General features: G+C 36.8%; 2 protein-coding genes across 2 annotated transcripts; both read left to right on the plus strand.

Moving 5' to 3' along the window:
- The first annotated feature begins 1660 nt into the window (after nucleotides 1–1660).
- pyroxd2 (pyridine nucleotide-disulphide oxidoreductase domain 2) lies at nucleotides 1661–11143 on the plus strand. The gene is made up of 16 exons (XM_087803331.1): nucleotides 1661–1938; nucleotides 2911–2930; nucleotides 3024–3117; nucleotides 3776–3849; nucleotides 3951–4106; nucleotides 4312–4465; nucleotides 4567–4628; nucleotides 6623–6720; nucleotides 6783–6924; nucleotides 8046–8180; nucleotides 8242–8314; nucleotides 8727–8880; nucleotides 9157–9308; nucleotides 9374–9480; nucleotides 10236–10356; nucleotides 10438–11143. The coding sequence occupies exons 1-16, from the start codon at nucleotides 1827–1829 to the stop codon at nucleotides 10512–10514; spliced, it is 1731 nt and encodes a 576-aa protein (XP_087659457.1). The 5' UTR covers nucleotides 1661–1826; the 3' UTR covers nucleotides 10515–11143.
- A 2533-nt stretch (nucleotides 11144–13676) lies between these two features.
- Nucleotides 13677–27026, plus strand: LOC148069636 (uncharacterized). The gene is made up of 16 exons (XM_087802975.1): nucleotides 13677–13850; nucleotides 18353–18435; nucleotides 18512–18592; nucleotides 18675–18725; nucleotides 18786–18968; nucleotides 19031–19144; nucleotides 21730–21772; nucleotides 21853–21943; nucleotides 22000–22141; nucleotides 22199–22303; nucleotides 22376–22466; nucleotides 22533–22566; nucleotides 22777–22854; nucleotides 24262–24364; nucleotides 25301–25419; nucleotides 25495–27026. Exons 1-16 carry the CDS (start codon nucleotides 13790–13792, stop codon nucleotides 25628–25630), a joined length of 1515 nt encoding a protein of 504 aa, XP_087659101.1. The 5' UTR covers nucleotides 13677–13789; the 3' UTR covers nucleotides 25631–27026.
- The last annotated feature ends 579 nt before the right edge of the window (nucleotides 27027–27605 follow it).

Genomic DNA, 27605 nt, shown 5'->3' on the forward strand with positions numbered 1-27605 from the left:
TTATGATGTGGTCATGGTGAACAAGATTTAATCTTCAGAAAAACAAAGTGTTTACAGTGGGCTTAAGAACATCTTTTAATGTAAATATTTTGGTAAGTTATGTACAAACAGACACATACTGATGATACAATAGAGGTTAAAAATTCTCTAAGTACGTATGGAACACTATCAAAGGAATTATAGATGGTGAGAAGAAGCATCATGATCATTCAAGGTCATCTTCAAACCAAAAGGCTGTTTTATTGGAAGACGCCCCCCGAAAGAAAATAATCAAGCTCTAGTGTGTCAATTTATTTATCAAATTGAATTTTTCCTGAAACGTCTGAGAGAGCTTCAACAGGATGGAGTGTTGAATATCTGCCGACGCAGGGAAATTAAGTGTTAATTTCTGCTTACAAGAACAAAATCTCCTGTTTCTAATCGGATTACTCTGGAGTGACTGTTGTCTGCAGATGTGTGCAGAAGGAAAACATCCCAGTGGATCGCTCCTCATAGACGCCACTAATGCTTCTGTAATAAGCCAGGGGAGCCGAGGCAGGAAACCTTAGATCACCTCCACACCGCTTTTCATTCCCTCAGCTAAGGGAGTGTCTTCCCTCCACTGGAGTTGTTTTACACCATCTAAGCAGAAACAAAATCTACATCCCAGGGAAAAAAAAAAATCAGATTCAATTAAACGTGACCGGCTGTTTGGGTTAATCAAGCGTCGTCCCTCCGGTTCTCCAGCTGCACTTAAGCAGGACTATGACCTCTTTAAGTTACTAATGGGCTGCAGCCTCAGAAATGGCATGTTCAACAGTAGCACTAAGAAAGCTATCATGTAAAGAGCCCATCTTAAAAACTCTTGGATAGTCACTTATAGAACGCCAATACAATGCTTATTGTTCTCAAGCAAGCACAGAGAATCTACTTATATTTAATGTGAATTAAAAATGATGAAGGAGTATTACTCATGTCATCACTGAAAGCCATCAAACCCTGAAAAAAACAACTGAATAAAGTTATGGAAAATATTTATATAAACATTGCTAGCATGAAATTCACTGGTCTGGAAAAGCGCTATATAAATACAAATTACTTACTTACTTACTTACTTACTTACTGCTATTGCTCTAAATAGTTATTAAAAAATATCTAAAATCATTAAAACAAAGTAGCAAAGGTACATAATGTATGGTTGGACTAATATTTTATTCACAAATACAACAATACCATATCTATAAAAGAAAAAAAAGAGAAATAGTTGAGACCTGATCGAAGTCTAAATCAAATTATTTGAAATTCAATAACAACAGAAATGTATTCAAACACAGAAAATGTAAGACACAGTTTGAAAATAACATCTTAAATAAAAAAGAACATTAGTTTAACCGTAATTATTTCAGTATTTCGTTGTTAAGTCAAGTTAAAAAAACAGTTTTAGGCCAATTTCATGTTTCTCTGATTCTCTTTTCGTAATAAACAAATACTTTTTTTCCCCAAAAAAGCTCTATTTTTAGAATGTCTTTGACCTTGAATTTCTGGATCTGATTCAAGTATTTCCGTTGAATTCTCTCGTTGTCAAAGGTGCAAAAATAACTAGACCAACTTCGCCCCCTAGTGGACACAATTACATAATACTTCTTGAGGTAACTTTTACAAACGTCGAACTTACAGACGATCCACTTTTTTTTTTAACCAAGTGTATTCGATACAAGCTCCACCTAAGACACGAATACACTCAATAGAACGAGCTCTAAAGTCTAAACAAGGAACCAGGAGGAGGATAATCCGGCTGGATCCTCGCAGGAAACCGAACCACCACTGGCCCGGATCCAGATCCAGTCATGGCTGCAGCTGTTTGGAGTTTTCGAGGAATGAGAGCCACATCCCTGGTGAACTGCAGGGCCACGCACAGCGGCCTGAAGTCCCGCTATGACGCGCTGGTCATCGGTGGAGGTGAGAGAAGAAACTCGGGGAAAAGAAAAGTTGATGCAACTTTAGTTTGTAAACTGTTGCACCGCGGACCAGTAGTTTAATGTCGGTAAAAATGACTGCAAACCTGCAAACCGAACGTTAAGTGCATAAAATATAGTTCACTATAATGGTTTATATGCAACTAAATGGTATCAGCAACTTCTTCTTCAAAATGTATGTGAAATATTGCACAGAAACGGTTATATTTAAAATTTCAAGAAGAAATTAAAAAAACCAATGGGTGTAGTAACTTGATATGAAGGTACTCCATAAGTGACATGAATTTGGTGACCATCAAAATTGTAATTACAAAGCTATTACAAAATATATGTGAAATATTGCGGGAAAATAGTGATTTAAAAGAATTTAGAGGAAAACTTGAAAAACGAATGAGTGTAGTAACTTGATATGAAGGTACTTCATAAGTGACATGAATTTAGTGACCATCAGAGTTGTAATTGAAAGAAAGTCTGCTGGTTAAAATCAGACAATATTTTTCAACGCTACATTTTTTGTCAGCGTAAGTAATTTGTAGACCCTAAGTCCCTCGTCTGATGTCGCGCCTGCAGAGGCTCTTTCACGCTATTTTTGCTGTTTACGTGCGATCAACACATGCTTTCTTCAAAAATGAGGGTGTAGTACATAGCTAGTGTAACAGTGATCAAAATACATCAGGCTTTGTTATTTTTAATAACTCGTATAAAGAGGTATTAGAGCGCAAAGATCGAATCTGTCAATATCGAGCCAACTTTACTTAAGTAGTCGTTTACTGCTTTTTTAATTTGAATATTTGAATATTTATATACAGTTTATATTGAGGACAATTATTACAAACAAACCCTAGTTTTGTGAAGTCCTTCTTTGTTTGGGATTGGACGTTAAACATTCGACTCTCTGGACTGACCGTCTTGTTAAAATGTAATAACATGTTTATTATTGCTCCTTGTCTTGCAGGACACAATGGATTGATCGCAGTGAGTTGATACTTCATCCCTCCAGGAGTTCAATGTTTTTTTTTTATGAGCAGGTCAAAGGTCATATTTTTTTGCTTTGTTTGTGCTTTTAAGGCCGCCTATCTACAGAAAGGAGGGGTGAAGACCGCTGTGCTGGAGCGCAGGCATGTGCTGGGAGGAGCTGCTGTGTCAGAGGAGATCATCCCCGGTACCATAACCTGTTTCACAAATCATTCATTGGTCCTCATTCAAATATTTACAGAAGCCACGGGATAATATGAAGAACTATGATCTATTTAAGACCCTTTTTTTTGGTGGATTACATGCAAGTTGAGTAGCAGTAAAAAAAAAAAGTCCCTGAAGTTTTCATCAAGTTCGGTTCACTATTGAGCCGTCATGAGTGCTCAGAATGTAAGAAGCTTAGAAGTGTCTTAATCTGAAAATTATTGGGGAAATTAATAAGTGGAGTAACAAGAAATAGAAACTTAAATTGAAATTTTGGTTAATTTCTCATCATTTATTTTTCCATTTTTGTGGTTCATATTTGGTTTTCGACTCTCAAAAATAAATACATATATTTTTGGTGAAGATTAAATAAATAGGTTTAACAGAATTTACATTTAAATTTAGTTTTCTTATTGAAATTTACATATTAAATGAAACTCAATTTTTTATTATTATTTTTGTTAAATAAATATTATATGTTTTAACAGAGTTTTTTCTATATGTAGTAATTGAAATGATGATGCTTATAATCACCAAATAAATAATTGAATCAATAGCTAACATTAGGGAACACAATGAAATAATTAAATCAGATTAAACAAGGAAGCGAGTTGAAGCTCATGTCACACTTTTATTTACAGGTTTCCATTTCTCCAGATGTTCCTATTTGCTGAGTTTGTTACGTCCCCACATCTATGCTGACCTGGAGCTGAAGGTAAAACTAGTCCCAACAACCTTTTTTTTTTTTCATGACTCGTAAAACATGTTGAACTTTAAACGGCACTTAACAAGCCTGTTCTTCACCTGTGTTGGCAGAAACATGGGCTGAAGGTGTACATGAGGGACCCTCATGCTTTTACACCCATGCTCGAGGACGGGGTCGGAGGTCGCCCGCCCAGGTCTCTCACTCTGGGCTCTGATCTCGCCATGAACCAGCGAGAGATCAGCAAGTTTTCTGAGAAGGATGCCAAGGTGACTGTAATTAAATAAATATAATTGTTTAAAACATATTTTTGATTAGATTACAGTACAATAGAACTCTATATAAATCAGTATAACAGATAATACAGCTGCTCTTCCAGAAGGTTTACACACAAAATACAAAGTTATTTAATTTAATTAAAGTTTCCCTTCAATACCATTGTACCTGTCACTTACATACCTTGGGTGTCCGCAGGTGTACCCCGACTTTTTATCCCACCTGGACAAACTAGGGGAAGCTATTCACCCACTTCTGGACGCTCCAGCTGTGGACATCCGAGGCCTAACATCTGGATCGTTGAGAAAACGACTTACGGCTGCGACAACATTGAAGCCTTTAGTGAGATGTGGTTCGTGGATCCGTTTTATACTATGAGTTATGCATCTAAAATAGTTGCTTTCATACTGTGATGAATCTGTCGGATGTTTTAAAGATTCTCTTTTCTTAAAGGTATGAAACTCGGCAAGAACATTCCAGATATGTATGAGATCGTTACGGCTCCGATCACAAAGGTGAGTATGGCGGTTAATCAATGCCATCAGAATATTGAATGGTTGAATTAATTTTTTTCAAATATTGAAAGACTGAATTCAGTAATTTAAATTATTCAATATTTGTTGTATTTTAATTTCGATTATTCAATATTTGTTATATTTTAATTTCAATTATTCAATATTTGTTATATTTTAATTTCAATTATTCCATATTTTTTAATTCGAAGCATTTTAAATTCAATATATATATTTTTTAAGCATTTTAAATTCAGTATTAAAAAATACGAAGCCTTTTAAATTCAATATTAAAAATAAGAAGCCTTTTAAATTAAATATAGAAAAATACAAAGCCTTTTAAATTCAGAATCACAGTGCCACCAGACAAAACCAAACGAGTACCGAGTTACTGGATCATACTTGCATGCATAAACGATCAGGTGACGTCATCACTGCTGCATCAGTTTAGATATTTTAATGACAAAGTATCAACCTTGTATTAACGTCTGGACTTTAAACATCTTAAACTACATCTGAAGATCAATCAGTAGATTCCGATGTCAAAGGAGTTAAACAGAAACGATTGTTTACATATATTACCACAAATACTTCATTAAAAGAGACGTTCTTGTTTGTAACCTCTTGAGAGGAAATCAAAAAAACAAATCACCTTCAAACATGTCGAAAAGTTCACACATTTTTATAATCTGTTCATTCTTGATACATATGGACGTTGACATGTACAACTACGCACGCTCTCATAGAACCTTAGGCTTCAAGGTTCGAACCTGCAACTTTTAAAGACAGTACCTTTTTTTTTAAAGAACCAGTGTTATAAAGAGAGTCAGTCTCACCAGTTATGAGCTAATTATAAAAACATGACATAGCTTGACAAAAATTCTAAAGCAGGTTTCGAACCCGTGATAATACCTGTTTAAATCCTTTGACATCAGAATCTACTGATTAATCTTTAGATGTCATGTAAGATGTTTAAACTCCAGACGTTAAAACAAAGTTGATACTTAGTCATGAAAATATCTAAACTGATGCGGCAGTGATGACGTCACCTGATAGTTTATGCATGCAAGTATGATCAAGTAACTCGGTACTCGTTTGGTTTTGGCTGGTGTTTTTTTATATTGAATTTAAAAAGCTGAAGGTGTACATGAGGGACCCTCATGCTTTTACACCCATGCTCGAGGACGGGGTCGGAGGTCGCCCGCCCAGGTCTCTCACTCTGGGCTCTGATCTCGCCATGAACCAGCGAGAGATCAGCAAGTTTTCTGAGAAGGATGCCAAGGTGACTGTAATTAAATAAATATAATTGTTTAAAACATATTTTTGATTAGATTACAGTACAATAGAACTCTATATAAATCAGTATAACAGATAATACAGCTGCTCTTCCAGAAGGTTTACACACAAAATACAAAGTTATTTAATTTAATTAAAGTTTCCCTTCAATACCATTGTACCCGTCACTTACATACCTTGGGTGTCCGCAGGTGTACCCCGACTTTTTATCCCACCTGGACAAGCTAATCTTTAGATGTCATGTAAGATGTTTAAACTCCAGACGTTAAAACAAAGTTGATACTTAGTCATGAAAATATCTAACTGATGCGGCAGTGATGACGTCACCTGATAGTTTATGCATGCAAGTATGATCAAGTAACTCGGTACTCGTTTGGTTTTGGCTGGTGTTTTTTTTTATATTGAATTAAAAAAGCTTCACATTTATTTGTAATGAATTTAAAATGCTTACATTTTTTTTCATTATTGAATTTAAAAGACTACGAATTAAAAAAAAAAGAAGATAATAAATGATGATAACAAATATTGAAAAATTAAAATAAAAATATGACAAATATTGAATATTTGAAATGATTTCAATCTTTCAAATATTGAAAAAATAAACTCAACCTGTTAATATTCTGATGGCACTGATGTACTTCCATAGTACAGCAGTTTTCTGGATTATCTCTGGATGAGTATCCATGTTTCTGCTTGTTAAGATTCTCAACCAGTGGTTTGAGTCAGAACCCCTGAGGGCAACACTGGCCACAGATGCTGTCATTGGAGCCATGACCAGTCCCAGCAACCCAGGGAGCGGGTGAGCAAGACGTTAATGTACAATATTTTTTGGGGGATTTTCCCAATGTTGCTTTGTTGCAGGTATGTGCTGCTGCATCATGTGATGGGGGAGCTGGAGAAGGAGAAGGGAGCGTGGGGTTACGTTGAAGGAGGGATGGGAGGAGTGTCAGAGGCTATAGCGAAGGCTGCTCGCTCTTATGGTGTCGACATCTTTACTGAGAAGGTAAGTATTTGGACGAAGTTGAACACGAAGACAACGGAGCTCCAGTCGCTACATTAAAATGAACAAACATTTTTGCCTCTAACTCTAAAAAGGAACAGATTACTCTGAAAATAGCCACAACCCTTATTAGACATGAGGTTGAGTAGAAAATAAGTGAAGTTAGAATTATGGTTGAAATTTAACTTTAAAAAGAAGGGTAGAATTTTGACTCGCTACTGTCCTCTCTTGGACACCCAGAGTACAGAGGAAAAAGGTTAACATGCGCATGCTTGATGCGTAACATTAAATACCTTTTTATTAACTTATAAATTGTCTACAATCTATTGTTATTAATATAGGCTTCTTGTAGAAAAAAGTTGTGTGTAAAAACAATATATGTACATTATGGTGTGTTATAGTTCTATATAAATATTCCGATTTTTAACAACTTAAAATGTAAAACCTCTCTTCTAGTCTAACAAATCTTAAATAAATAAACAAAATCGCTGGTGTCAATTATGTAATAATATAAATAATGCCTAAACAAAGGGGTAACCTCCCCCCCGAGAGGTATTATCAAAATAATGTCTCTTATTATGGCTAATGCAATTATTAATTAAAGACAAAATATAAAAGTAATGTATAGGTAAATCAGAACACAAAAAGTATTATTTATTGCTATCGCAACACAACAATGCGACCAAATAACCTTGAAAAAACACCATATTGATGATTTTCCTGTCAATCCAAAGTTAATTCAGGCAGAAAACAATTGATAAAAGTAAACTGTAAATGTACAAAATAAAACAATTGCAGATGTGAAATTGCTTTTAATTACCACTTCCTCAGAACAAATGAAATATCAGCTTGACAGCTGTAGATCCAACCTAAAATTGTATTGTTCGGACTCAATTTAAGAACCGTATGACACAGTTAGCGGCCAGTTTTGAAACTGGATCAATCATATGTCCACCATGGGGTTCAGGGACTTCAGCCGCTCTGCCCCCCACATCTGGAACTCCCTTCCACCAGATGTCTGTAACACTAACTCACTGGCTGTTTTTGAAAAAAACTTTTTTTTTTACTGTTGTTGTAAAATATGTCTGAACGATGTCATTATGAATCAAATGTGTATCTGGCAGGAAGTGGCGCATGTCCTGGTGGACTCTGATGGTGGCGCTCATGGGGCGGTGCTGAAAGACGGGACTGAGATTTACAGTAAAATAGTTCTTTCAAATGCTACACCCCAACTTACGTTCAAGAATTTGGTGCCTCAGGTAACTTAGAACGCGACAAAAACAAGCCGTTGCTCAAACTTCCTTCTCTCCCCCTCGGCAGGGTGTTCTTCCGCCAGAGTTCTCCAAAGCTGTTGACCAAATAGACTACACCTCACCTGTCACAAAGATCAACGGTAAACTCAGTCTGATACATATATATTTACAATAGATCTATTATATGTTTCTACAGAGAGTTATTTTACAAGTGCAGTTATTGAAATCATGATGCTTAAAATAACAGAATAACTCATTCATCATCAGAGAAACAGTATATTTATACACTGTATAATATGAAAAAAGTTTAATTCTACTAAAGATATATGTAATTAATATGTATATTTTTGTGTAAACTATACTAACTTGAAATTAAAGATTAAAAAAGGAAGCCAGTTGAAGCTCATGTCACACTATTATTTACTTTTGAAGCACTTTAGCCTCTGACGCACTAATCTGTTATTAAAAGAGAAATTAAAATGAATATCAGATTCTATGGTTAGTCTATTATCAGGATCTTCACACGTATGATGACTGACTCTGTGCTCACAGTGGCGGTGGACAAGCTGCCAAACTTCCTGGCGGCTCCCACTCCTGACGGTAAGCCCGGACCCCATCATCAGTGCTCCATTCATATCAACTGTGAAAGTGTGGAGGTGCTGACAAGCGCCTACCACGATGCTGTGAATGGATGTCCCTCGGCAAGGTACACACTTCCTTACTCACAAACAAACCAACAAAATGGTTATCTGTGTCAAATGGATCGAAGTAAGGTCTTTAAATATTATTGCACACTTAATTATTCTCAGTAATATTTGAATTATTTTTCAGTCAGACTGTGTTTCTTATATTTAACATTTGTAGAAAGTTGTATATGATTTGCATTATTAATAATATAAAATGTACAACATCATGTCAACTGACCAGGTAAGATACAGATGAACTGAATCTTTATTTATTTGTAAAAATGGTGTCTCTGCAGGCCGATGATCGAGATGACCATCCCCTCTGCTTTAGATGCTACTTTGGCGCCCCCTGGTTGCCATGTGGTGCTCTTGTTTACTCAGTACACTCCTTACCTCATCGAAGGACGGGAGTGGACTGAGCAGGACAAGCAAGCGTACGCAGACAATGGTAAACAGCAATGCATGAGACGGGTATAAACACCTGGAATGATCAACATCTTATTCTGTGTCCAGTTTTCAACTGGGTGGAGAAGTACGCACCAGGATTCAAAGAGTCAGTGGTTGGCACTGACATCTTGACCCCGCCTGACCTAGAGAGGATTTTTGGACTCACTGGAGGGGTAAATGAAAATGACGGAATCATATCATATGTTTCTAGATAAAGACTATTTACTGTACTTGCACTGATATTGTGAATATTAGCAATGATATTTATCTGTTTTATCAATGCAAAAGGGTTCCAGTCTACGAATAATCCAAAATTGGACAACCAAAAATGTCTCTTAAAGAAATAATTCATATTTTCACCTATTTTCAATACAAGATGGACGTTACAGACGAGCAGTATGGAGGTATTTGGAGGTTTTTAAGTGTATTTTTGGACGAAGAGGAAGACGAAGACAACTGAGCTCCAGTCACTACATTAAAATAAAGAAACATTTTTGTCTATAACTCTAAAAAGGAACAGATTACTCTTTAAATAATCTCAACCCTTAGTCGACATGAGGTCGAGAAGTAAATGAGTGGAATTGAAATTGGGGTAATCTATCACTTAAAAAAAAAAAAAATACAAATTTATGTTATAAAACAATAAATGTCAACCAAAGCCATCAAATATTTAATTTCTAGTGTCCTTTTCTCAGACATGTGTCCTTAATTGTATACGTGGAATACTCAGTGGACTGACATGAACACACTGTCTCGGTTGCATAAAAAACACAACATAAAATAATTGATTTTAACATAATGCAAAATCAATCTGTTTTTTTAAATCCTGGAACTACATTTGGCTATTTTTTCCTTAAAATATCTTTCCTGTTTTTTATTGGTGATCTTCAGGGGATTTTCATAAATAATCGTGATGTTTTTTCTACAGAACATCTTCCATGGGTCCATGTCTTTGGACCAGCTTTACCTAGCTCGACCGCTGCCATCCATCTCAGACTACCGCACACCTATCACGGGTCTCTATCTGTGTGGCAGTGGCTGCCATCCAGGTCTGTTTGGATTTTATTTTCATTAAGCCAAAAACAAGAGTGGCGGGTAAAAACTGTTGTCTGATATCTTCTGTCCTCTAGGTGGCGGCGTGATGGGGTCGCCTGGTTGGAATGCTGCTGTGACAGCGCTGGCTGACCTGAAACATTTAAGGAGATAAATTTATGTCTGTGATTTCAACAGTAACCTCTGAACACTCCAGCCTCACTAGGATTCATAAACTAGAATGAGAATGTGTGGCAAAATAATGCTAAAGTTGTACCTGAAATTTGAATCTAAGGTGCTGTATAGCCTATTAAATAAGTACTTATGTCTCATATAAGGGTATGTTTGAGAGTTTTATTTATATATGAAAAAAAATATATATATATATAATATTTATACAGAACTATTACAGATCATATTTTTTGCAGATAACTATTGTGTGAAATGTTTTATTGTTTATAAACACAACTTAAATATTCAAAATATGATGCCTGGGAAGCACAGAAAAAACAAATTAACAAATCCACAAAACACATTTAAAAAAACAATTACAAATTCATACAACAAAATGCACAATCAATAAAACAAATCTACAAAATTAAAAATCAATAAAACAAATTCAGAAAAAAGCACACAATCAAAAAAAAATTGAATTTACAAAACCCACAATCGCTGAAACAACTCAAACAATGAAAAATGGACAAAACGTCACAAGAATGTACTAACTGGTGGGATTTGCCAAAAATAATCAACATTGATGGTTGTGAGTTAGCATCCACTGATGCTAGCAGCCCTCTCGACTTAACTTATGAATTAATGTTGTTTATGATTTTCCTCGCTTCATATCCACAACACATGTATGGTGTTTTATTCATGTCCACAAGTAACATTTGAAATTTTCACATTTAGAGATAGAACTTTATTGATCCTAACTGTTGTATCTATCACATCACTGAATGTGGGGACATTGGAAGCTTTTTTAATTTACCCTGTTGTGAGTGTCAATTTAACTTTTATTATTAGGGGCAAAACAGCACTTTTATTTTGGAGCATATAGTTGCTGTGACAGGCAATATTAAGTAACAAAAATAAACCGAAATTTTGTTTTCCAATAGATGGCGCCAAAGTCCAAAGATACCTTTCTCAATAAGTACACAATGTCAAACACTAACCAACAAACTGAGAAACCAGAACCTCTAAAAAAATGAATGTCAGGAATAAAAGGCAACCAAACAGGGAGAACGAAGTGGATTAAGGATATACCAACAGGGACTGGAAACATACTGACGCTTGTTGTCAGGATCAATAAAGTTTATCTATTCTATTCTAATCTAATCTAAACCGACATTTAAAGAGATAACAAGTTGAGCTGACTCCAGGAATTTACATTTCAATCATTTTCTATTTACACTTGGAACAAGTTTGAATGAGGAACGACTCTAAGCAAGAGCTGAGAGACTTGGAGCTTCTACTAAACTTAAAATTTGCAGACTTATTTAAAGTTATAGTTCACACAATACTCAGATTTCATGATGAATTGTATCAGAATAAAAATTATATTCTATATTCTAAGATGGTTTGTAGAAAAAATGTAAACAATGATATACTTCACAAACAGGAAGTTCTCCGGGGAAATATCACAAGCACTTCTATAAAAAGAAGTGCTCATTCAAATTCAGTGTCAGTGTGCATGCACAATATTTATGCTGATTTTAGCCTGGATCTTAAATAATGAACACATATTTTTGACTATAACTCTAAAAAGGAACAGATTACTCTGAAAATTATCCAAACCCTTTGTCGACATGAGTGTGAGTAGAAAAAGAGTGATATTGGAATATTGGTTGAACTATCATTTTGAGTCTTTTTAAAAAATAATCTTTCATCAAATCAACTGACTAAGTGTTTCTTTAAAAGACAACAAATGTGAAAACCCAACTCTCCTGACTAACTCACATGTTTCAAATGTAGAAGTCTTCCTCTCCAAGATGCATTAAGTCCCTCATCATGATGATGTTTGAAGTTATACTCCTTAAATTTCTCCCCCGTCTAAAATACAAGCGAACAAGAGGTTACAAGAGGGAAGTCCATTATGATATAATAATGGCTTCACTCCTTGTCCAGCCAGCTGTAATCACACCTCGATTTGTTTATACAACGAGTACCTTGGAGGTGGAGACAACCAGGATTGATGACAGGTGGTGACAAACCTAGATGCTTCACAAATCATAGCAGATTTTTCCAGTAGATGGAGCTTAAGTAAGTACGTTAGTTTTATTTATAAAGCGCCAATCACAGACCAGCGTCACAAGGGGCTTAAACAACAAAACAATACAAAGTTAAAAACTTTAAAAGGCCAAGACAACTATAACTATACAGTAAGTACCTCGGTGTGTGGCTGGACAGTAAACTGTGCTGGTCCTGCAACACTGACCATGTATATAGTTCAGAGTAGACTGTACTTTCTGAGGAGGCTTCGATCATTTAACATCTGCAAGAAGCTCCTCTGCATGTTCTACCAGTCTGTGGTGGCCAGTGTCCTGTTCTATGCTGTGGTGTGTTGGGGTGGGTATGTGTCCAAGAGGAGTGTCAACAGGTTGGACAGGTTGATCAGGAGGGCTGGCTCTGTGGCTGGAATGAAGCTGGACTCACTGGTGACAGTTGCTGAGAGGAGATCATTGAACAAACTACTGTCCATCATGGATGATGACAGTCATCCTCTGAACACTGTCATCAGTGAGCAGAGAAGCAGAATGAGTGTACGAATGCTCCTCCCATGATGCAACACTAATAGACTCAAGGAATCATTCATTCCTCGGGCTATTCAATTGTACAATTCTGAGTTCGGGGGCAGGAGTGGAGCGAAAGTATCTGGATGTTCTGTTCTTTTTTTAAATCGATGTTCTTTATCTTTATCTTTAGACTTAGATTGTATCATCTTGTTCTTTCTCTTTATTTCTCTTTGTTCTTGTTCTTATTCTTATTTTATTTTGATTTATTTTTTATGAAAAATTGCTGTATTTTCTGTTGCTATTGGAAAAAACTATTTCCCGAAGGAAACCTCCTGAGGGATCAATAAAGTTTTACCTTACCTTACAACACAGACAATCAATTTTATTATGTCAATATTTCAAAGAAAAGAGAGTTTTGTACAAACAGTCTCATACTGATGAGTACAATAGAGGTCCAAGATCCATTTAAGAAACAATAAAATCTACACTTTAGTTTAACTTTAAATCGAATTTTAGATTCAAACCTCTATTGATAACGTGAGCAATAATCGCGCACTGTCCCTTTAAGACGTCGCTCGGGGAATGACTCACGTCGCTCTCAGGAAGTAGAACCACCGAGAGACTCCCGCAGATTCCTCACCAACGGAACCCGCTCGTTGCGACTTCAAAACCTAGTTTTTCCGCAGCTTTGTCGGTTCTTTTAGGACGATAATGCTGGATGGTCGCGCTCATGAAATTCACCAGAGACATTTGTCGACTGCTGGGACTCGGAGGGAGCGGTGAGTCGAGACCCCCCCCCACTTCTCCAAAACTTCCCAAAAAGTAAAAAAAAACATAAGTAACCTGGCGATTAACTGCAGTTCATGGTCGTAATATGCCTTTAGCTTTGCGTTTACGTGACTCATTGTGACTCCAGTCTCGGACAATTCAAGGTCCCAGTTACACCCTTTTAGGTTTTGCAACTCGTCCAAGTTCCATGAAGCAGTAAATAAAGAACAGACGTTGACAGCTTCTCAGTGTATCACGATAGTCGTTGGAACTGCAGCTTCTCGCAATCCTTTGAAAATCCACATAGTGTTTGAATAAGTAGGGACGATGAGAGAGAATGGTTTGCGGGTAAAAAATCACGTCACTGTGTGTCATAATTCCTTTCTTTAGTCAATTAAACAATCACAACTAATGTCGTGTTATTACAGAGGTGTTTCGTTAAGTAATATGTGAGAGTAACATGGACAAACAAGATGGTTAACCACAAATGTGTCATTGACATTGACATTAAAGAGCCTTAAGGGAACATTTTTCTTCACCTACTTTACATATACACGGTCTTTAACATGACTTCTACCTCGAGTCTATGCATTTATTGTTTTATGTTTATATTTAGAGAGGGACATTTTTTTTTTGAAAGGCAACTAATGTGAAAACCCAACTTAACTGACTCACTCACATGTTTCAAATGTCATCACTACTTGTACTTATACTTGTGCTAGTATATAATTGTTTAATTCTCAGTTTGGAGGCAGGAGTGGAGCAAAAAGATGATGAAATTCCATGTTAATCTTTGTATCTTTTGTATCATCTTTGTTATTTTTGCCTATCTTTGTCTTTAGACTTAGATTGTGTAATCTTGCACTTTGTTTTATAGAAACTTTGTCCTTGTTTTTTCCTGACTCACTCACATGTTTCAAATGTCATCAAGATGATGTTTTGAGGTTATTACTTTGCATACTTGTGCTAGTATATAATTGTTTAATTCTCAGTTTGGAGGCAGGAGTGGAGCAAAAAGATGATGATATTCCATGTTAATCTTTGTATCTTTTGTATCATCTTTGTTATTTTTGCCTATCTTTGTCTTTAGACTTAGATTGTGTAATCTTGCACTTTGTTTTATAGAAACTTTGTCCTTGTTTTTTCCTGACTCACTCACATGTTTCAAATGTCATCAAGATGATGTTTTGAAGTTATTACTTTATATACTTTACAACACTAATATACTCAGGGACTCATTCATTCCTCGTGCTATTAAGTTGTTTAATTCTCAGTTTGGGGGCAGGAGTGGAGCAAAAAGATGATGATATTCCATGTTAATCTTTGTATCTTTTTGTATTGTCTTTGTTATTTTTTCCTATCTTTATCTTTAGACTTGGATTGTGTAATCTTGCACTTTAGTTTTATAGAATCTTTGTTCTTGTTTTTTTTATGAATCTATCGTCTGTGTTGCTGTGAGATGGCTAGAAAAACAGAGGGATCAATAAAGTTTTATCTATCTATCCTATAAAGTTATTTCCCGTCTGGAATCTGGGCGAACAAGATGTTATGAGAGCGGAGTCCATTATGATGTTATAACGGCTTCGGTCCTCCTCCAGGCTAGCTTTAATCGCGCCCGCTTTGTTTATACAACCAGTCCCTTGGAGGTGTAGTCCATCCAAATACCTCCATACTGCACGTCTGTGACATCCCTCTTATATTGACGCTTTGACATGAGGAATTGTTTAGAAAAAAACCTAAATTAACTACAAACAACAAACAAGCTTAAAATGTAGACTTGTTTCATTTTAGTGCTGTGGCGGTTCCACACTGAATTACTCCTCAGGCGAGAGGTTGACTGGTGTTTATTGCTACTGCAACACAATATGGCCTTTATAATCAGCTTTATAACCATCTACAGGGATCGAACCCTTGATCTCAAATTAAAATTGATGTACTCTACCAATTGATCAATGTGGGTTTGCTGATGTCATTTTGTGGTAATGGGAAAGTCACAGATGAATAGGCGAGTTAACCGTAAATACAATGGTCTATGATAGCCTCATGGTTCGCCCATGGCTAGAACCGTCACTGTTCATGTGTCATGTTTCTTCATGAATTATACAAACACAATACCCATTTTTAGTTTTTCTTCTCTCATTTACATTTCTTTACCTAATTTGCATCTTGCAACAGTAGCCTAAACACCAGTGAAACATAGACCTTGATTTAAAGTTTGTTTTTTTGGCCGTTTAAAATATAAACATTAGCCTAGGCAAGCTTTTTGTTCTCTATACCTCTAGACTTTGTTTTGGTACGTGTCCTGACTTGCTTGTTATTGTAAGACAGCTGCTTATATAAGTTGATTTATCAGTTCTTTGCCCACACGTCTCGGCAAAGTGACTCGCCTATAATAATAAATATAAATAAATTGATAAGATGTAGTGGCATCTGTTATATAATGTGGCTTTAATCAAGGGAAGACATTTGCAGATATAGGGTGAAATGGAAAAAACACAATGTCATCATTGTAGTAGATGAAGATAACAACATGTTTCCTCATTCCTAAAAAGTTTTATCTGCCGCTGGGAACCTTGACATCACACTGTCTCTTACTCTGAAAGTTTACATTTTTAAAGGGTGGTTCATCTTTCCCAGTGTTTTGAACTTGAATTTGGATTGAGTAAGTTCTCGTCTTTGTTCAGGCATGTTTTTCATTTTTATTGTGGAATGAAAGCTTCATGGTTGTTTTTAAACTGAGCTGATGTCATAATCTGTTGAGATCTATTATTATTTTTTAGTATTGAACACATTACTATTTTCACACCAAAACGGCAAAGGAATGTTGAAGAAAGAAAGGGACATGTTGGGAAGAACTTGAAGTAATCCTAAACTAAAGTGTACTTCTAGTCACTGTGATTTAAATATTAATCACGATAAAGAAATGGCCTCCAAAAGTAGTCCCTGACCGAAGTGTGGTATGACAGATGTTGGAATATGTCATCGGATTCTTTCTAAGTGAGTGTGAATGAGTATATAGCGAAGCATGGCCCAGAAGAATAAGTATTAAAATTGAACTGGTTGAATGGTTTAGGGTTCTTCATGGAGTAGACCTGATTTTGGGAGTGCCACAGAATAACTGTATATATGAAAGCTATATTTTCTGAGCACATTTTATGAAAAATATTTAATTCTGACTTTTGCTAAGCCACATACTAAATAACAATCTTCAAAATAGCTGATAAATAAACCAAAGGTAGCGAACAAAGGACTTAGATGCCAGGTCAAGGACAAACAACATCAGGATTGTTGGAGACCCTTCAATGCACCAGCAAGTCTGTGTCGGCCTTTGAACCGAAGGACGCGCTGCTCCTGGACAGTTCAAAGTCTCTCACCCCCTGGATCTAAAGAGGGACTTTGGTCAAAAACAAGCCTCCACTAATTCAAAAACTGTGCAAACATTCTGAGACTTACACGGATTAAACAACACGTTGGTTTTCACGGAATTACCATCTCAGAGTTGCGGTTTGGATATGCATATCCTGCCCACTTTAGGAGCGAACATGAGGAAAAATCCTTTTACTCCGCTGAATAATTCCACAAATATGTCCACAAATCATCCCTGGAAACGAGTGACGCCTGTAACGTGACTTTCCAGTGATACACAAAATGGGATTAAATGATAGAATAACAACTCATTGAGCTCTATTAGCTTATACAAGATAAATGTATAATACCAACGGTGGGAGTCATTCTTGGTCCTGATGTTATAAGACGTGAATAACGATCAATAATACTATTATTGAAGTGTGTCAAGTTTGTTTGATTGTTTCAAGTAAAGTCCATTAGGAGGGGATGGATAGAAAACATTTACCGCTCGTAAGATTAAGAGGAGCTGCCCTACTTAGTTGCATTTTTATCAGCATATCTTAGATCAAATGTATAATTCTTATTTTTATTTGATACTTCTAATTTCTATGGTATTATTGTTATTTTAATGTATTCACCAATATATACGTATATTCTTGAACCCTTGACTTATCTCAGGGTCAAAGTGACCGAGAGGCCCAAAGAAAATGTGTTTGTGGTATCCCATGTGTTGTCTCTGGTTCAAGGTGAACAACCTTCACCACTGCATATGTATTTCTGTTCACCTTGACCCAGAGACGACACAAGGGATACCTCCAACACATTCGATTTCAGGCCTCTGGGTCACTTCTTTGCTAATATCATGTCAAATCATTTTACTATAATTGTCTAAACGTATACATTATTATTATACATTTTTTCTTATAGGGGTGAAAGTTCTGTTTTTTGTTCTCTGTTTTGATTGTTTTTCTGTCCTTATGCTTCAAAACCAGACCATCTTCCTGTTTCTAGTGAAATTTTTTCTCGTGTTGTGAAATCTAAATCCGTGCCTCAGGACTTTCTTCCGGAAATAGCAGATGCTTATCTCTTCCTTGTTACGTTTGCTTGGGTGTTAAAGGTATTAACCGAAGTTGGTGGTAATGTTTTGTTCCTCTTCCCCGGTCAGGTCCTCCAGTCCAGCCGAGTGATGACGAGATAGACTGCGTTAAAGCGACCTCTGACCCCAGCGACGATGCACTTTTGTCAAAGGTAAACAACCACATTTCGGTCGGTCAGGTCACAGCAGCGCTCAAGAGGTCACAATACGCATTATGTGTTTGTTCAGCAAGTGTTTAACGGAGAGGAGGACCTGAGCGAAGAGGAGAAGGCGAAACGGAGAACGGAGCGCCGCAAAGCCAAAAGGAAAGTGAGTGAAAAAGTGTTGTTCTTTACGTGTTGTACTGTAAGGATTCTGTGTATTTGCTCACGTCTGTTTGGACACCTTTCAGCGACGAAGAAAACGGAAGAAGCAGGTGAAGTCAAGCGGAAGTCCAGAACAGGTATTGATTGATTAGAAAATCCTGCAACCTGCTGAACGTTAACATGCGGTTTGGCTCAAGGACGAAGATGGTGTTGGGGAGTCTGAACTGGACGACAGCGAGTCGGAGGTTGAAAGTAACGTGGAAGTGGACAAGCAGCAGCAGAAGGAGGAGAAAAAGGAGACGGACGTGGATGTCTCGCTCAAGAGCTCTGCTGCTACAGGCCCGCTGTCTCTGAAAGAGATCAGCACGTCTGCTGAAGAGGTATCCAAGAGCAGTGTCAGAGTTTTTCTCCTCGACAATATTGATTCGGTGATTCGCCATAGGAGCCAGAGTGGGACGTGAGCAGTGCCTTTTTTGCAAATGCTGCTAGTCATATCAAACCCAAAGGATCATGTCGCAAGTCCAAAGAGAACAAGGAGAATGAGGGTCGAAGAGAGGTGAGTCTGAAAAAAATTCAAATTAAACCAATGAAGAACATACCTAAAGTGATGGTTCACTCAAAATTAATTTTCTATTCACCCTCATGTCTACTAAGGCTTGGGATTATTTTCAGAGTAATCTGTTCCCTTTTAGAGTTAAAGAAAAGAATGTACAGTATGTTCATATGGCAGTCGTAAACACTCTTCTTCGTCCTCCTTGTTAAAAAAAGACACACTTAAGAACATCCAGATACTGATTTTTATTAAGTCTATATATTAATCTGGTTTGTAGAAAAACCTCAAAGGTTAATACGACCGGGGGTCAGCAACCCGCGGTTCCGGCTCCTTTAGCCCTCTGATGCGGGAGTTTAAAGTATTTGTATAAATGGGGATATTGAAGTTAAATGTTTCATAGCATTTGTCCAGTGATGCACGAAAAAAGATCACCCGTCTCATTCACTTTACCTTTTATGTGATAAAAAGTGTTACTGTAACTCCACACAGGACAGTAGCTGATACTTGCTCTCATGCTCCCCCTCCCTCACCTGTCTCAGTCTTAAAGGAACAGTCACACGCACAACACTGGCTGTTACGGTATTTTACTTTAGTTTCTTCAAAAATATAATTTTAATTTGTGCAGATAATAAAAGACTTGTTAAACTATTTCTTTCGTTCAGCCTACATAGAAAATATTGTGATATTTTGCTGCAGGTCAGACCTTTACATAATTATAAATTAAGTTACTTTTGTTCCGAAATTAAAAAATTATTATGGTAACTAGTCTGTCCTATATCATGAAATAAATGGTTATGTAGAAAAATCCATCTTGCCGCCCACTTTTGGGTCCTGAGCAGCTGAGAAACAAAAGTAGTTGACTTTTTTTAGTGCCTGAAAATAAACATATTATATATGTTTGGTTTAAATATGAATTATAAAAAAACAAGATATCAAATCTTCACACAATCCTGACTATTTCATCACCATATTAAAGTAAGTAAGTAAGTTATTTTTATTTGTATAGCACTTTTCCAGACCAGGGTCACAAAGCGCTTAAACAATCAAAACAACTAAAGATGGATTCATTTTCCACAATCCATTCTGACTAGTTAACGTTAACAGCATAAATTGTTTGACTACTTTCTCTCAGTTTTTACTCACCCTCTTGTCGACTAAGCTTTTTACAGTTATAGATAAAAATGTTTGTTTATTTTAATGTAGCAATTGGAGCTCAGTTGTCTTCGTCTTCATCCAAAAACATCCAAATACCTCCATACTGCTCGTCTGTAACATTAATCTTGTATTGGAGGAAGATGAAGACGAAGACAACTGAGCTCCAGTCGCTACATTAAAATGAACAAACATTTTTGTCTATAATTCTAAAAAGGACCAGACCTTTCATTCATAGTTCGTTTAGTAATAGCATAAAGATTATCAAAGTAAGTAAACCTTATATGGAATCATACTTCATTTTTTAAGTTAATTTTTTTTTAAGTCAAAAGGGTTTTGTGGATCCCAGTGTTTCTTACTGTAGAAAACGGGTTTGAATGACTGATTGATAAAGTTCGCTGACCCCTGGTGTAGTTGGTAGTGACGGTGAGCTTGGATTATATTTATCCAAAGTGTTGTAGCATGTTAGCCTTTTAGCTTCTGCTACGAACACGTTTTTTTTTTCGCCTGTGGGAATCCTATTAAAACTGGACCGCTGTCCAAATATTTATGCACTCTTATCCCTGTGGGAACAGATTGTTGCCCGGGTAGTCAAAAGTCTGTTGTCTGTGTTGCACAGTGTGAAGACCATTTAATCAGTCAGTGATGTGAAAGTCTGTGTGTCGACCTACTTAACCCCGAGCATGTCGCTCAGAGCTCAGTCAATAACGGACGGATGTTTCAAATGTGACAGGATCTGATGAGTACATAAAACACATCACCTGTTGATTTGAGATTCTTTGAAATGGATGTGTTCAAGTCACAATGATAAAGATTTACTTTCAGTCTTTCGACTGTTTAAAAAAGAACAAACAAACATCCTTGGTTACAACACACAGATAAGCAAACTGAGATGAGTGGACAACTCTGCATTGTTAAAATATTAGCAAAATATTTGCATATTTCTTTTGATTTGTTTATTTCAATCTTATCATTATTTTCATATACAGTACATTGGTTCATTTTATTTTTATGTTTTAATACAATCATAGACTTCAAACCATTCAGTTTCAAGTTTTGTTTTATACAAGGCATACACATAGAATTGTGGAATTTTCAACTGCAATGAAGGATTTTCAACTGTAATCCCACAATTTTTAACAGTATTTAAACAATTCTCAACTGCAATCAAACATTCCTAACTGTTTTCAAGCAATTTTCAACTGTAATCTAATTATTTTCAACTAATCAAACCATTTTCAATTTTATTCTTACAATTTTCAATTGTATTCCAACAAATTTCAATTGTGATCAGACATTTTGAGTCATTGTAACATTATTTTTCAAGTTGCTTCATCTGGTGTGAAAGAACTTGATAAACTCCTAAACTAAAATTATAACTCATATCCCTCCCTGCATGATTTACACATGTCATTTAAATATTGTTTTTGTTACAGACAAATGAAATGGACACCACTAAGAAAAGTGCGTCCCTAACAGGTGAAGATTTAACTCAATCTCCAGATCTTTTCCTGGCTTCTTGAGCAGTTTTTACAATTTATTTATACATATTTTTACAGAGAAAGGTATCAAACTGGTGCAGGAGGGTCAGTATTCGCAAGCGGTCAGCATGTTTACAGAAGCCATCAAATGTGACCCGAAAGACTACAGGTACATGTTGCTGTGTGTGACTAAAAGAAGAGCAGCAGTGACGTGTTCCTTCACAGGTTCTTTGGGAATCGTTCTTATTGCTATTACTGCTTGGAGCAGTACCCTCAGGCCCTGGCCGACGCCGAGCGCTCCATCCAGCTCGCAGCCGACTGGCCCAAAGGACACTTCCGTAAGGGCAGTGCGCTCATGGGCATGAAGGTGAGCAGATGCAACAGATGAGACAAGAGTGTTGTGACAATTAAACGTCTCTTGCAGCGGTACAGCGATGCAGAGAAAGCCATGGAGCAGGTGCTGAAACTAGACAAAGACTGTGAGGAAGCTATGAACGACCTTTTTAACTGTAAAGTCTTGCAATTAATGGTAAATAAGTTTTTCATTGATTTATGAAAATGGTTACTTTGGCCATAGTTGATTTCCCTGTTTAAACTCCAGGAGCTTGGATTTGAAGAAATGCAAAGTGTGATCCTGCTGGAGAAGCTCCAGACTGTGCAGGCCGTGTTGGCATCTTGTCCCGACGCCAGGGGTGAGATCACAAGATTTACCCTTTTGTACTCACGCAAGTGTTTAAAGTTGCTTCTCTGTCTTCCAGCTGGGAATCAAGATCAGTGTGGGATTCCAGCAGGGTACGTGTGAATGTTCCGTGTGACTCCGATCTGATATCGGGCACATGCTGTTTGCTGTGTTCCTCATGGTCACGATCCACTTCTGTCTCGGCTTCACACAACGTTCTTTTGTTGTCTGCTTGAGCTTGTTATTGCAGTGTCACTATGTTAAAAAAGTAAAACAGTAACACATGTTGGAAAAGTAGATTCTGATGTCTGTCTTTCTTTCAGAAGCCCGTGTGCGTCGCTCTGGGTCGGGAATGTGACGACAGAGCTCACCGACAAACACCTGTGGGACCTTTTTAAAGTGTAAGCATCTGGGGAAAAAAAAAGTTTTCTTTACTTAGTTATTCTCTATTTTGAGATGATGCCTAGAGAAGTTAGAGTAAGCACATACTTCTGCCAAGGAGCCAATTTTATATGACATTCTAAAAATGGCAATAAATCAAATCAGTAAAGCAACCTCCGTGATTCAAGAGTTCAAAACTCAAGTGTCACTACTTAACACTAGTGGTTGTCAAACGCCAGAACAAATATTTAGATCCATTTTAACTGTCTTATGTCCATAGCATTATAACGTGACTCGAGACATTATTGTCGGTCGTGTTTACAAATATAATTGGCATAACTAGCAGAAGAGAGTTCAACTTTATACGAAACCATCTTGTTGTTGAAATCTGCCCGGGGCTCCTGCTGATGTGGTGTCTTTATTAATTTAATGTCGCGCTGTTTATTTTAGCTGTCTGTGGTGTGAAAAAGGGTTGTGTGATGGTCCCAAACTCCTGGTCAGGAGACCGGTACTGGTCCGTGAGGCATTTGTTACAGAGCCGCACAGAAAGATGTATTGTTGGTTATTACTGTCTCAAATGTGTTTAGTTTTGAAAAAATATGGTATTTTATCTGAGGTAAAATTAGCTTATGGCTTTTGACACGTCAAGATGCTAGTTTAAGTCGAGTTTATTTAAAAATGAACCTGTGATCTAGTGAAAACTAGTAAAACACAAACTATTTATGATTTCATTTCACTTTTTCTATCTGAAGGTTGTTCCGTGAATATAAAAACATGGGGGACATTAGACCACAAGTGACGTTAGCTTAGCATACAAAGCTGATTTGTGATTTGACCTAGCGACCCCAACATTTTCCTTTTAAAATAAACTGAACTGAACATATTTTGTCACCACAGACACTTGAAACTTGCTTTAATCTGCTGATTCAACATGTTTCATAAAGTATTTCTTCCCCACCCATCCTGAACGAAGGTTGGAAGCCATACAAGGGAATGACGAGTCTTGTAAAAACTTCCTCAGTCCAGATGGAACTCGAGAACGACCACAAATGAATTCCATCTGTCTCATCATCAGTTGTTCCTGAGAATAATAATAATTGTACTAACAGACAGACAACACAAACGACAACGACTAGAAAAAAACAAAGGCATTATCAACATAACCTAGTAGATAAATGTCAATAACAACATTCGATAGAACTAAGAAGTAAAACTACTTCTTTGATTGGCCGTCCCTGAAGGTGTACATAACAAACCACACGGTACATATTCCACATTCCCCTTTGAGGTGAAGCGCTTTAATCATGGTTTGACAAATGTGTCAAAGACAGCAGGACACGCCTCACTTCCTTCGTTGAGCTGAAACCTCAATGTTGCCCGAGTGACGACGATCTATAGACTCAAGGTTTGCTTGCTTTGGATCACAGGTACGGAGAGATCGAGAGCATCCGTGTGCTGCACGAGAGATTCTGTGCCTTCGTCAACTTCAAGAACGCCAACATGGCCACTCGCGCCATGGACAAACTGAACGTGAGTGTTTGTTCTAATTTGATCCTCCCTGTCATCAGTCATCATGTCTGAGATTTAATCCACGAGGAACCAGACTGGCTAGTGCATGTTAAGTTCAGGGTTTCTGATGACTACGATGAATAGAAACAGACACAATGTTTAATTTATTTAAGTGTTTCTTAACTAGAACTTGGACCTCTATTGAAAACATCAGTATGTGTCTGTTTGTACAAAACTCTCTTTTCATTGAAATATTTACAGTAGAAAATTATCTTAAACCCCGCCCACAGTAATCTGTTCCTTTTTAGAGTTATTAACACAAATATTTGTTCTATTTAATGTAGCGACTGGAGCTCAATTGTCTTCTTCTTCATCAAAAAAAAAGACACTTAAAACTATAAAATATAGACTTATTTAAGTTTTTTCAAACAATTTGTCATGTTGAGGCTTCAATACAAGATGGAAGTTACAGACGAGCAGTATGGAGGTATTTGAATGTTTTTAAGTGTCTTTTTGGACGAAGATGAAGACGAAGACAACTGAGCTCCAGTCGCTACATTAAAATGAACAAACATTTTTGTCTATAACTCTAAAAAAGAACAGATTACTCTGAAAATAATCCCAACCCTTAGTCGACATGAGGGTGAGGAGAAAATGAGTGAGGTTTGAATTTTGGGTGAACTATCACTTTAAGCAAATTGTCTTTAAAACACTGCAACATAATTCTCAATATTCAAATCAGTTGTCATCAGGGAAACTAAGGTGGTCAGAGTTGTCCAACACAAATACATAAAGTCACACAAACAACAAAGTCATCAATGAACTATGGAAAGAAGTTTGAATAAGAGGCATAAATGATTTATTTCAGTAGATGATTGTATGCAAAGCACAGATTCATGTCAACAAAATGAGATTAAATGAAAATATAATGCATGAAATGTTTGTCTACGTTCACAGGGTTATTGTATTGAGAACACCCGACTTGTGGTTCGTCATCCAGACCGCCGCACTCAGAAGGTTCTTCCTCTTCCTCTTAAGACGTGTCTCCCTGTCACTCAGACGGCTGCTCTCGCCGGGTAAGAAGCATCGAATCCCCCTGTGATCGTGTATTTCTGATCCTCTAATGTGTCTCCGTATCGACCTTCTTCCAGGCCCAGACGGCGAGGTCCTGTCAACGGAGACGAGTGTTACTTCTGGAGGACCACTGGCTGCCATTTCGGGGACAAGTGTCGCTACAAACACATTCCTGACCAGAAAGGCAAAGACAGGAAGCCGTGGCAGCCATAGACTTGCTTCTCTCCCGCAGTGTGAAAAGGAAACAAGGATGCACAGACTCAGGGACTCAACGGACCAGTCTCTGTGCGAGGCTGAGGTAGAACCAGTCAGAAGTCTCTGGTTCATCCACACTAACCACACTAAACATCGTCTTTCAATAGCTTTTGTTTAGATTGAAGTTAAAAGAAAGAATATCACACACAGTGATGTTGCCTTTAGTTCAACAACTTTTATACATCTCTGGGCCGTATTGAAAACAAACAACAAAAAAAAGAATCTTTCAGTCTATATGTGATCATTTTATCATTTTATTTTATATATTTTTGTGACCACTGATTTAAACTTGCAGCAGTTTTTCAAGCTACAATGTTAGCTGTGACTTTCTCCAGCTCAGACCTGTTTTTCATTTTCCAATAATGTTCATTTACACTTTGAAACTATGAGAGCTATGAAAGAGCTATATTACATTTTTCTTTTCATCCTTTTTGAACAAGACAATATTCGTTAGCTTCACAGAAAATCTACTTATGTCAAGAGATTATTTACTTCCGAGTTCTTTTTACATGCGTACAGATTTAACACTCAGGTTATGGAAATACATCCCAGAGTTGAGAATAAGGTGCTTTATTCACCTATATTCCATGACATATTGGCGTTTCCCGATGAGCATTTACACTATGAACATTTTGAAGGGTTGCTAAGGTCCAATAATACATCAGTCAGGTGGTCATAATGTTAAGGCTTATTGCTGTTTATCCAGAAACAAATTAGAAAAAGTATTTAGAAGAGTTAAAGGTGCAAATCTAATGGTGGAACGAGATGTGACGTTCAGCTTCCAACCTGAGATTCCACTTATTTTGTTTAAGGGTGTAAAAAAAAGTTGACATAATCAGTGTTGATGAGCCTTTTCACCCTCCGTGAACCAAAGAATCCGCTCTGAAACTGACCATTTTACGTCATCATTGGTACATATAGAATGTCGAGGTCGTCGAAGTGCCTGTTTGTATCCACACTACTTACACAAGTAAACAAACAGTATTTATTTTTGTATTTAAAGCTAATCATTTCATTTTTAGACAGACATCTGTGACTGGTTTTCCCTTAAATTTAGCTTTTTCACGCTAGAAAATGTGTTTCTTAACAAGCTTTGTCACGCCGTCACTTCTGCTTTAAGTGTAATTTCTGTGGTTTATTTCATCAGGTTTGATGACTCAGAATTTTAAATGAGTAAAAGAATTGCTTGTTTTCTTCTTTTTTTTTTTTTCTTTTTTTTTTAAAGGTGCATTTTTATATCTTTCATGCACTTAAAATCGCAAGCATGGTAGTTGCCCAAATATTTTTGTATGGTTATTATTGTTACTGCACTGCACAGAGTCTTTTTGTATTTAATAAATATATTTCAAACATGCATTATGACTGTTCTGTGATGCTGGTGACCTTACCTTCCACTGGGGGGCGCTGTTGAAGAAGATTAAGATCAATGCTTAGCGTGAAGTCCTACCATTTATCATCCTGAAAGTTGCATTTACCCGAACATTGTGAGATAAATACAAGAGTAGAGCAGCATGCCAGTGAAGGTAACTCGGGGTGAGAAAGAAGAGACGGTTTTGGTGTGAAAATAAAACACCAGATGAGTCATTGTTTACTATGAGAACATATTTTCATCCGTTTTAAAATATAAATCAACTGCTGCCAAAACCACAATGATGTATTCTGAAGATCTATAATGGAAATTAGGATCACATGATCTATGTTCAGAAACCGTACTAAAATCTAAATAGAACTTTTGTTGAACACTTAAGAACAGTTTGAGAGTAGACTGTAGGTTGATTTGATTTTTTCTCTTGTGGCAAAAAAAAGAGAAAAACTAAAGAGTTTAAACCAGCAACTTTTGATGAACTCAGTGACCTCTCTGGACTTCCTTTCTTGCCATAAAGTCAGATAATTTAAACCAAACTGTTTTAAATCTCAATCTTAAAACAAATAA

Source organism: Callionymus lyra, chromosome 11, assembly GCF_982586985.1.
Source record: "Callionymus lyra chromosome 11, fCalLyr1.hap1.1, whole genome shotgun sequence".
NCBI classification, from domain to species: domain Eukaryota; kingdom Metazoa; phylum Chordata; class Actinopteri; order Syngnathiformes; family Callionymidae; genus Callionymus; species Callionymus lyra.

Bases quoted from the DNA above. Each gene is read 5' to 3' on its own strand.
- pyroxd2 (XM_087803331.1), top strand. From the start codon at position 1,827: ATGGCTGCAGCTGTTTGGAGTTTTCGAGGAATGAGAGCCACATCCCTG. The intron at 2,931-3,023 runs GTGAGTTGATAC...TGTGCTTTTAAG, and splicing joins GACACAATGGATTGATCGCA to GCCGCCTATCTACAGAAAGG. The intron at 8,315-8,726 runs GTAAACTCAGTC...CTGTGCTCACAG, and splicing joins ACCTGTCACAAAGATCAACG to TGGCGGTGGACAAGCTGCCA.
- LOC148069636 (XM_087802975.1), top strand. From the start codon at position 13,790: ATGGTCGCGCTCATGAAATTCACCAGAGACATTTGTCGACTGCTGGGA. The intron at 22,304-22,375 runs GTAAATAAGTTT...TTTAAACTCCAG, and splicing joins GTAAAGTCTTGCAATTAATG to GAGCTTGGATTTGAAGAAAT. The intron at 25,420-25,494 runs GTAAGAAGCATC...ACCTTCTTCCAG, and splicing joins CAGACGGCTGCTCTCGCCGG to GCCCAGACGGCGAGGTCCTG.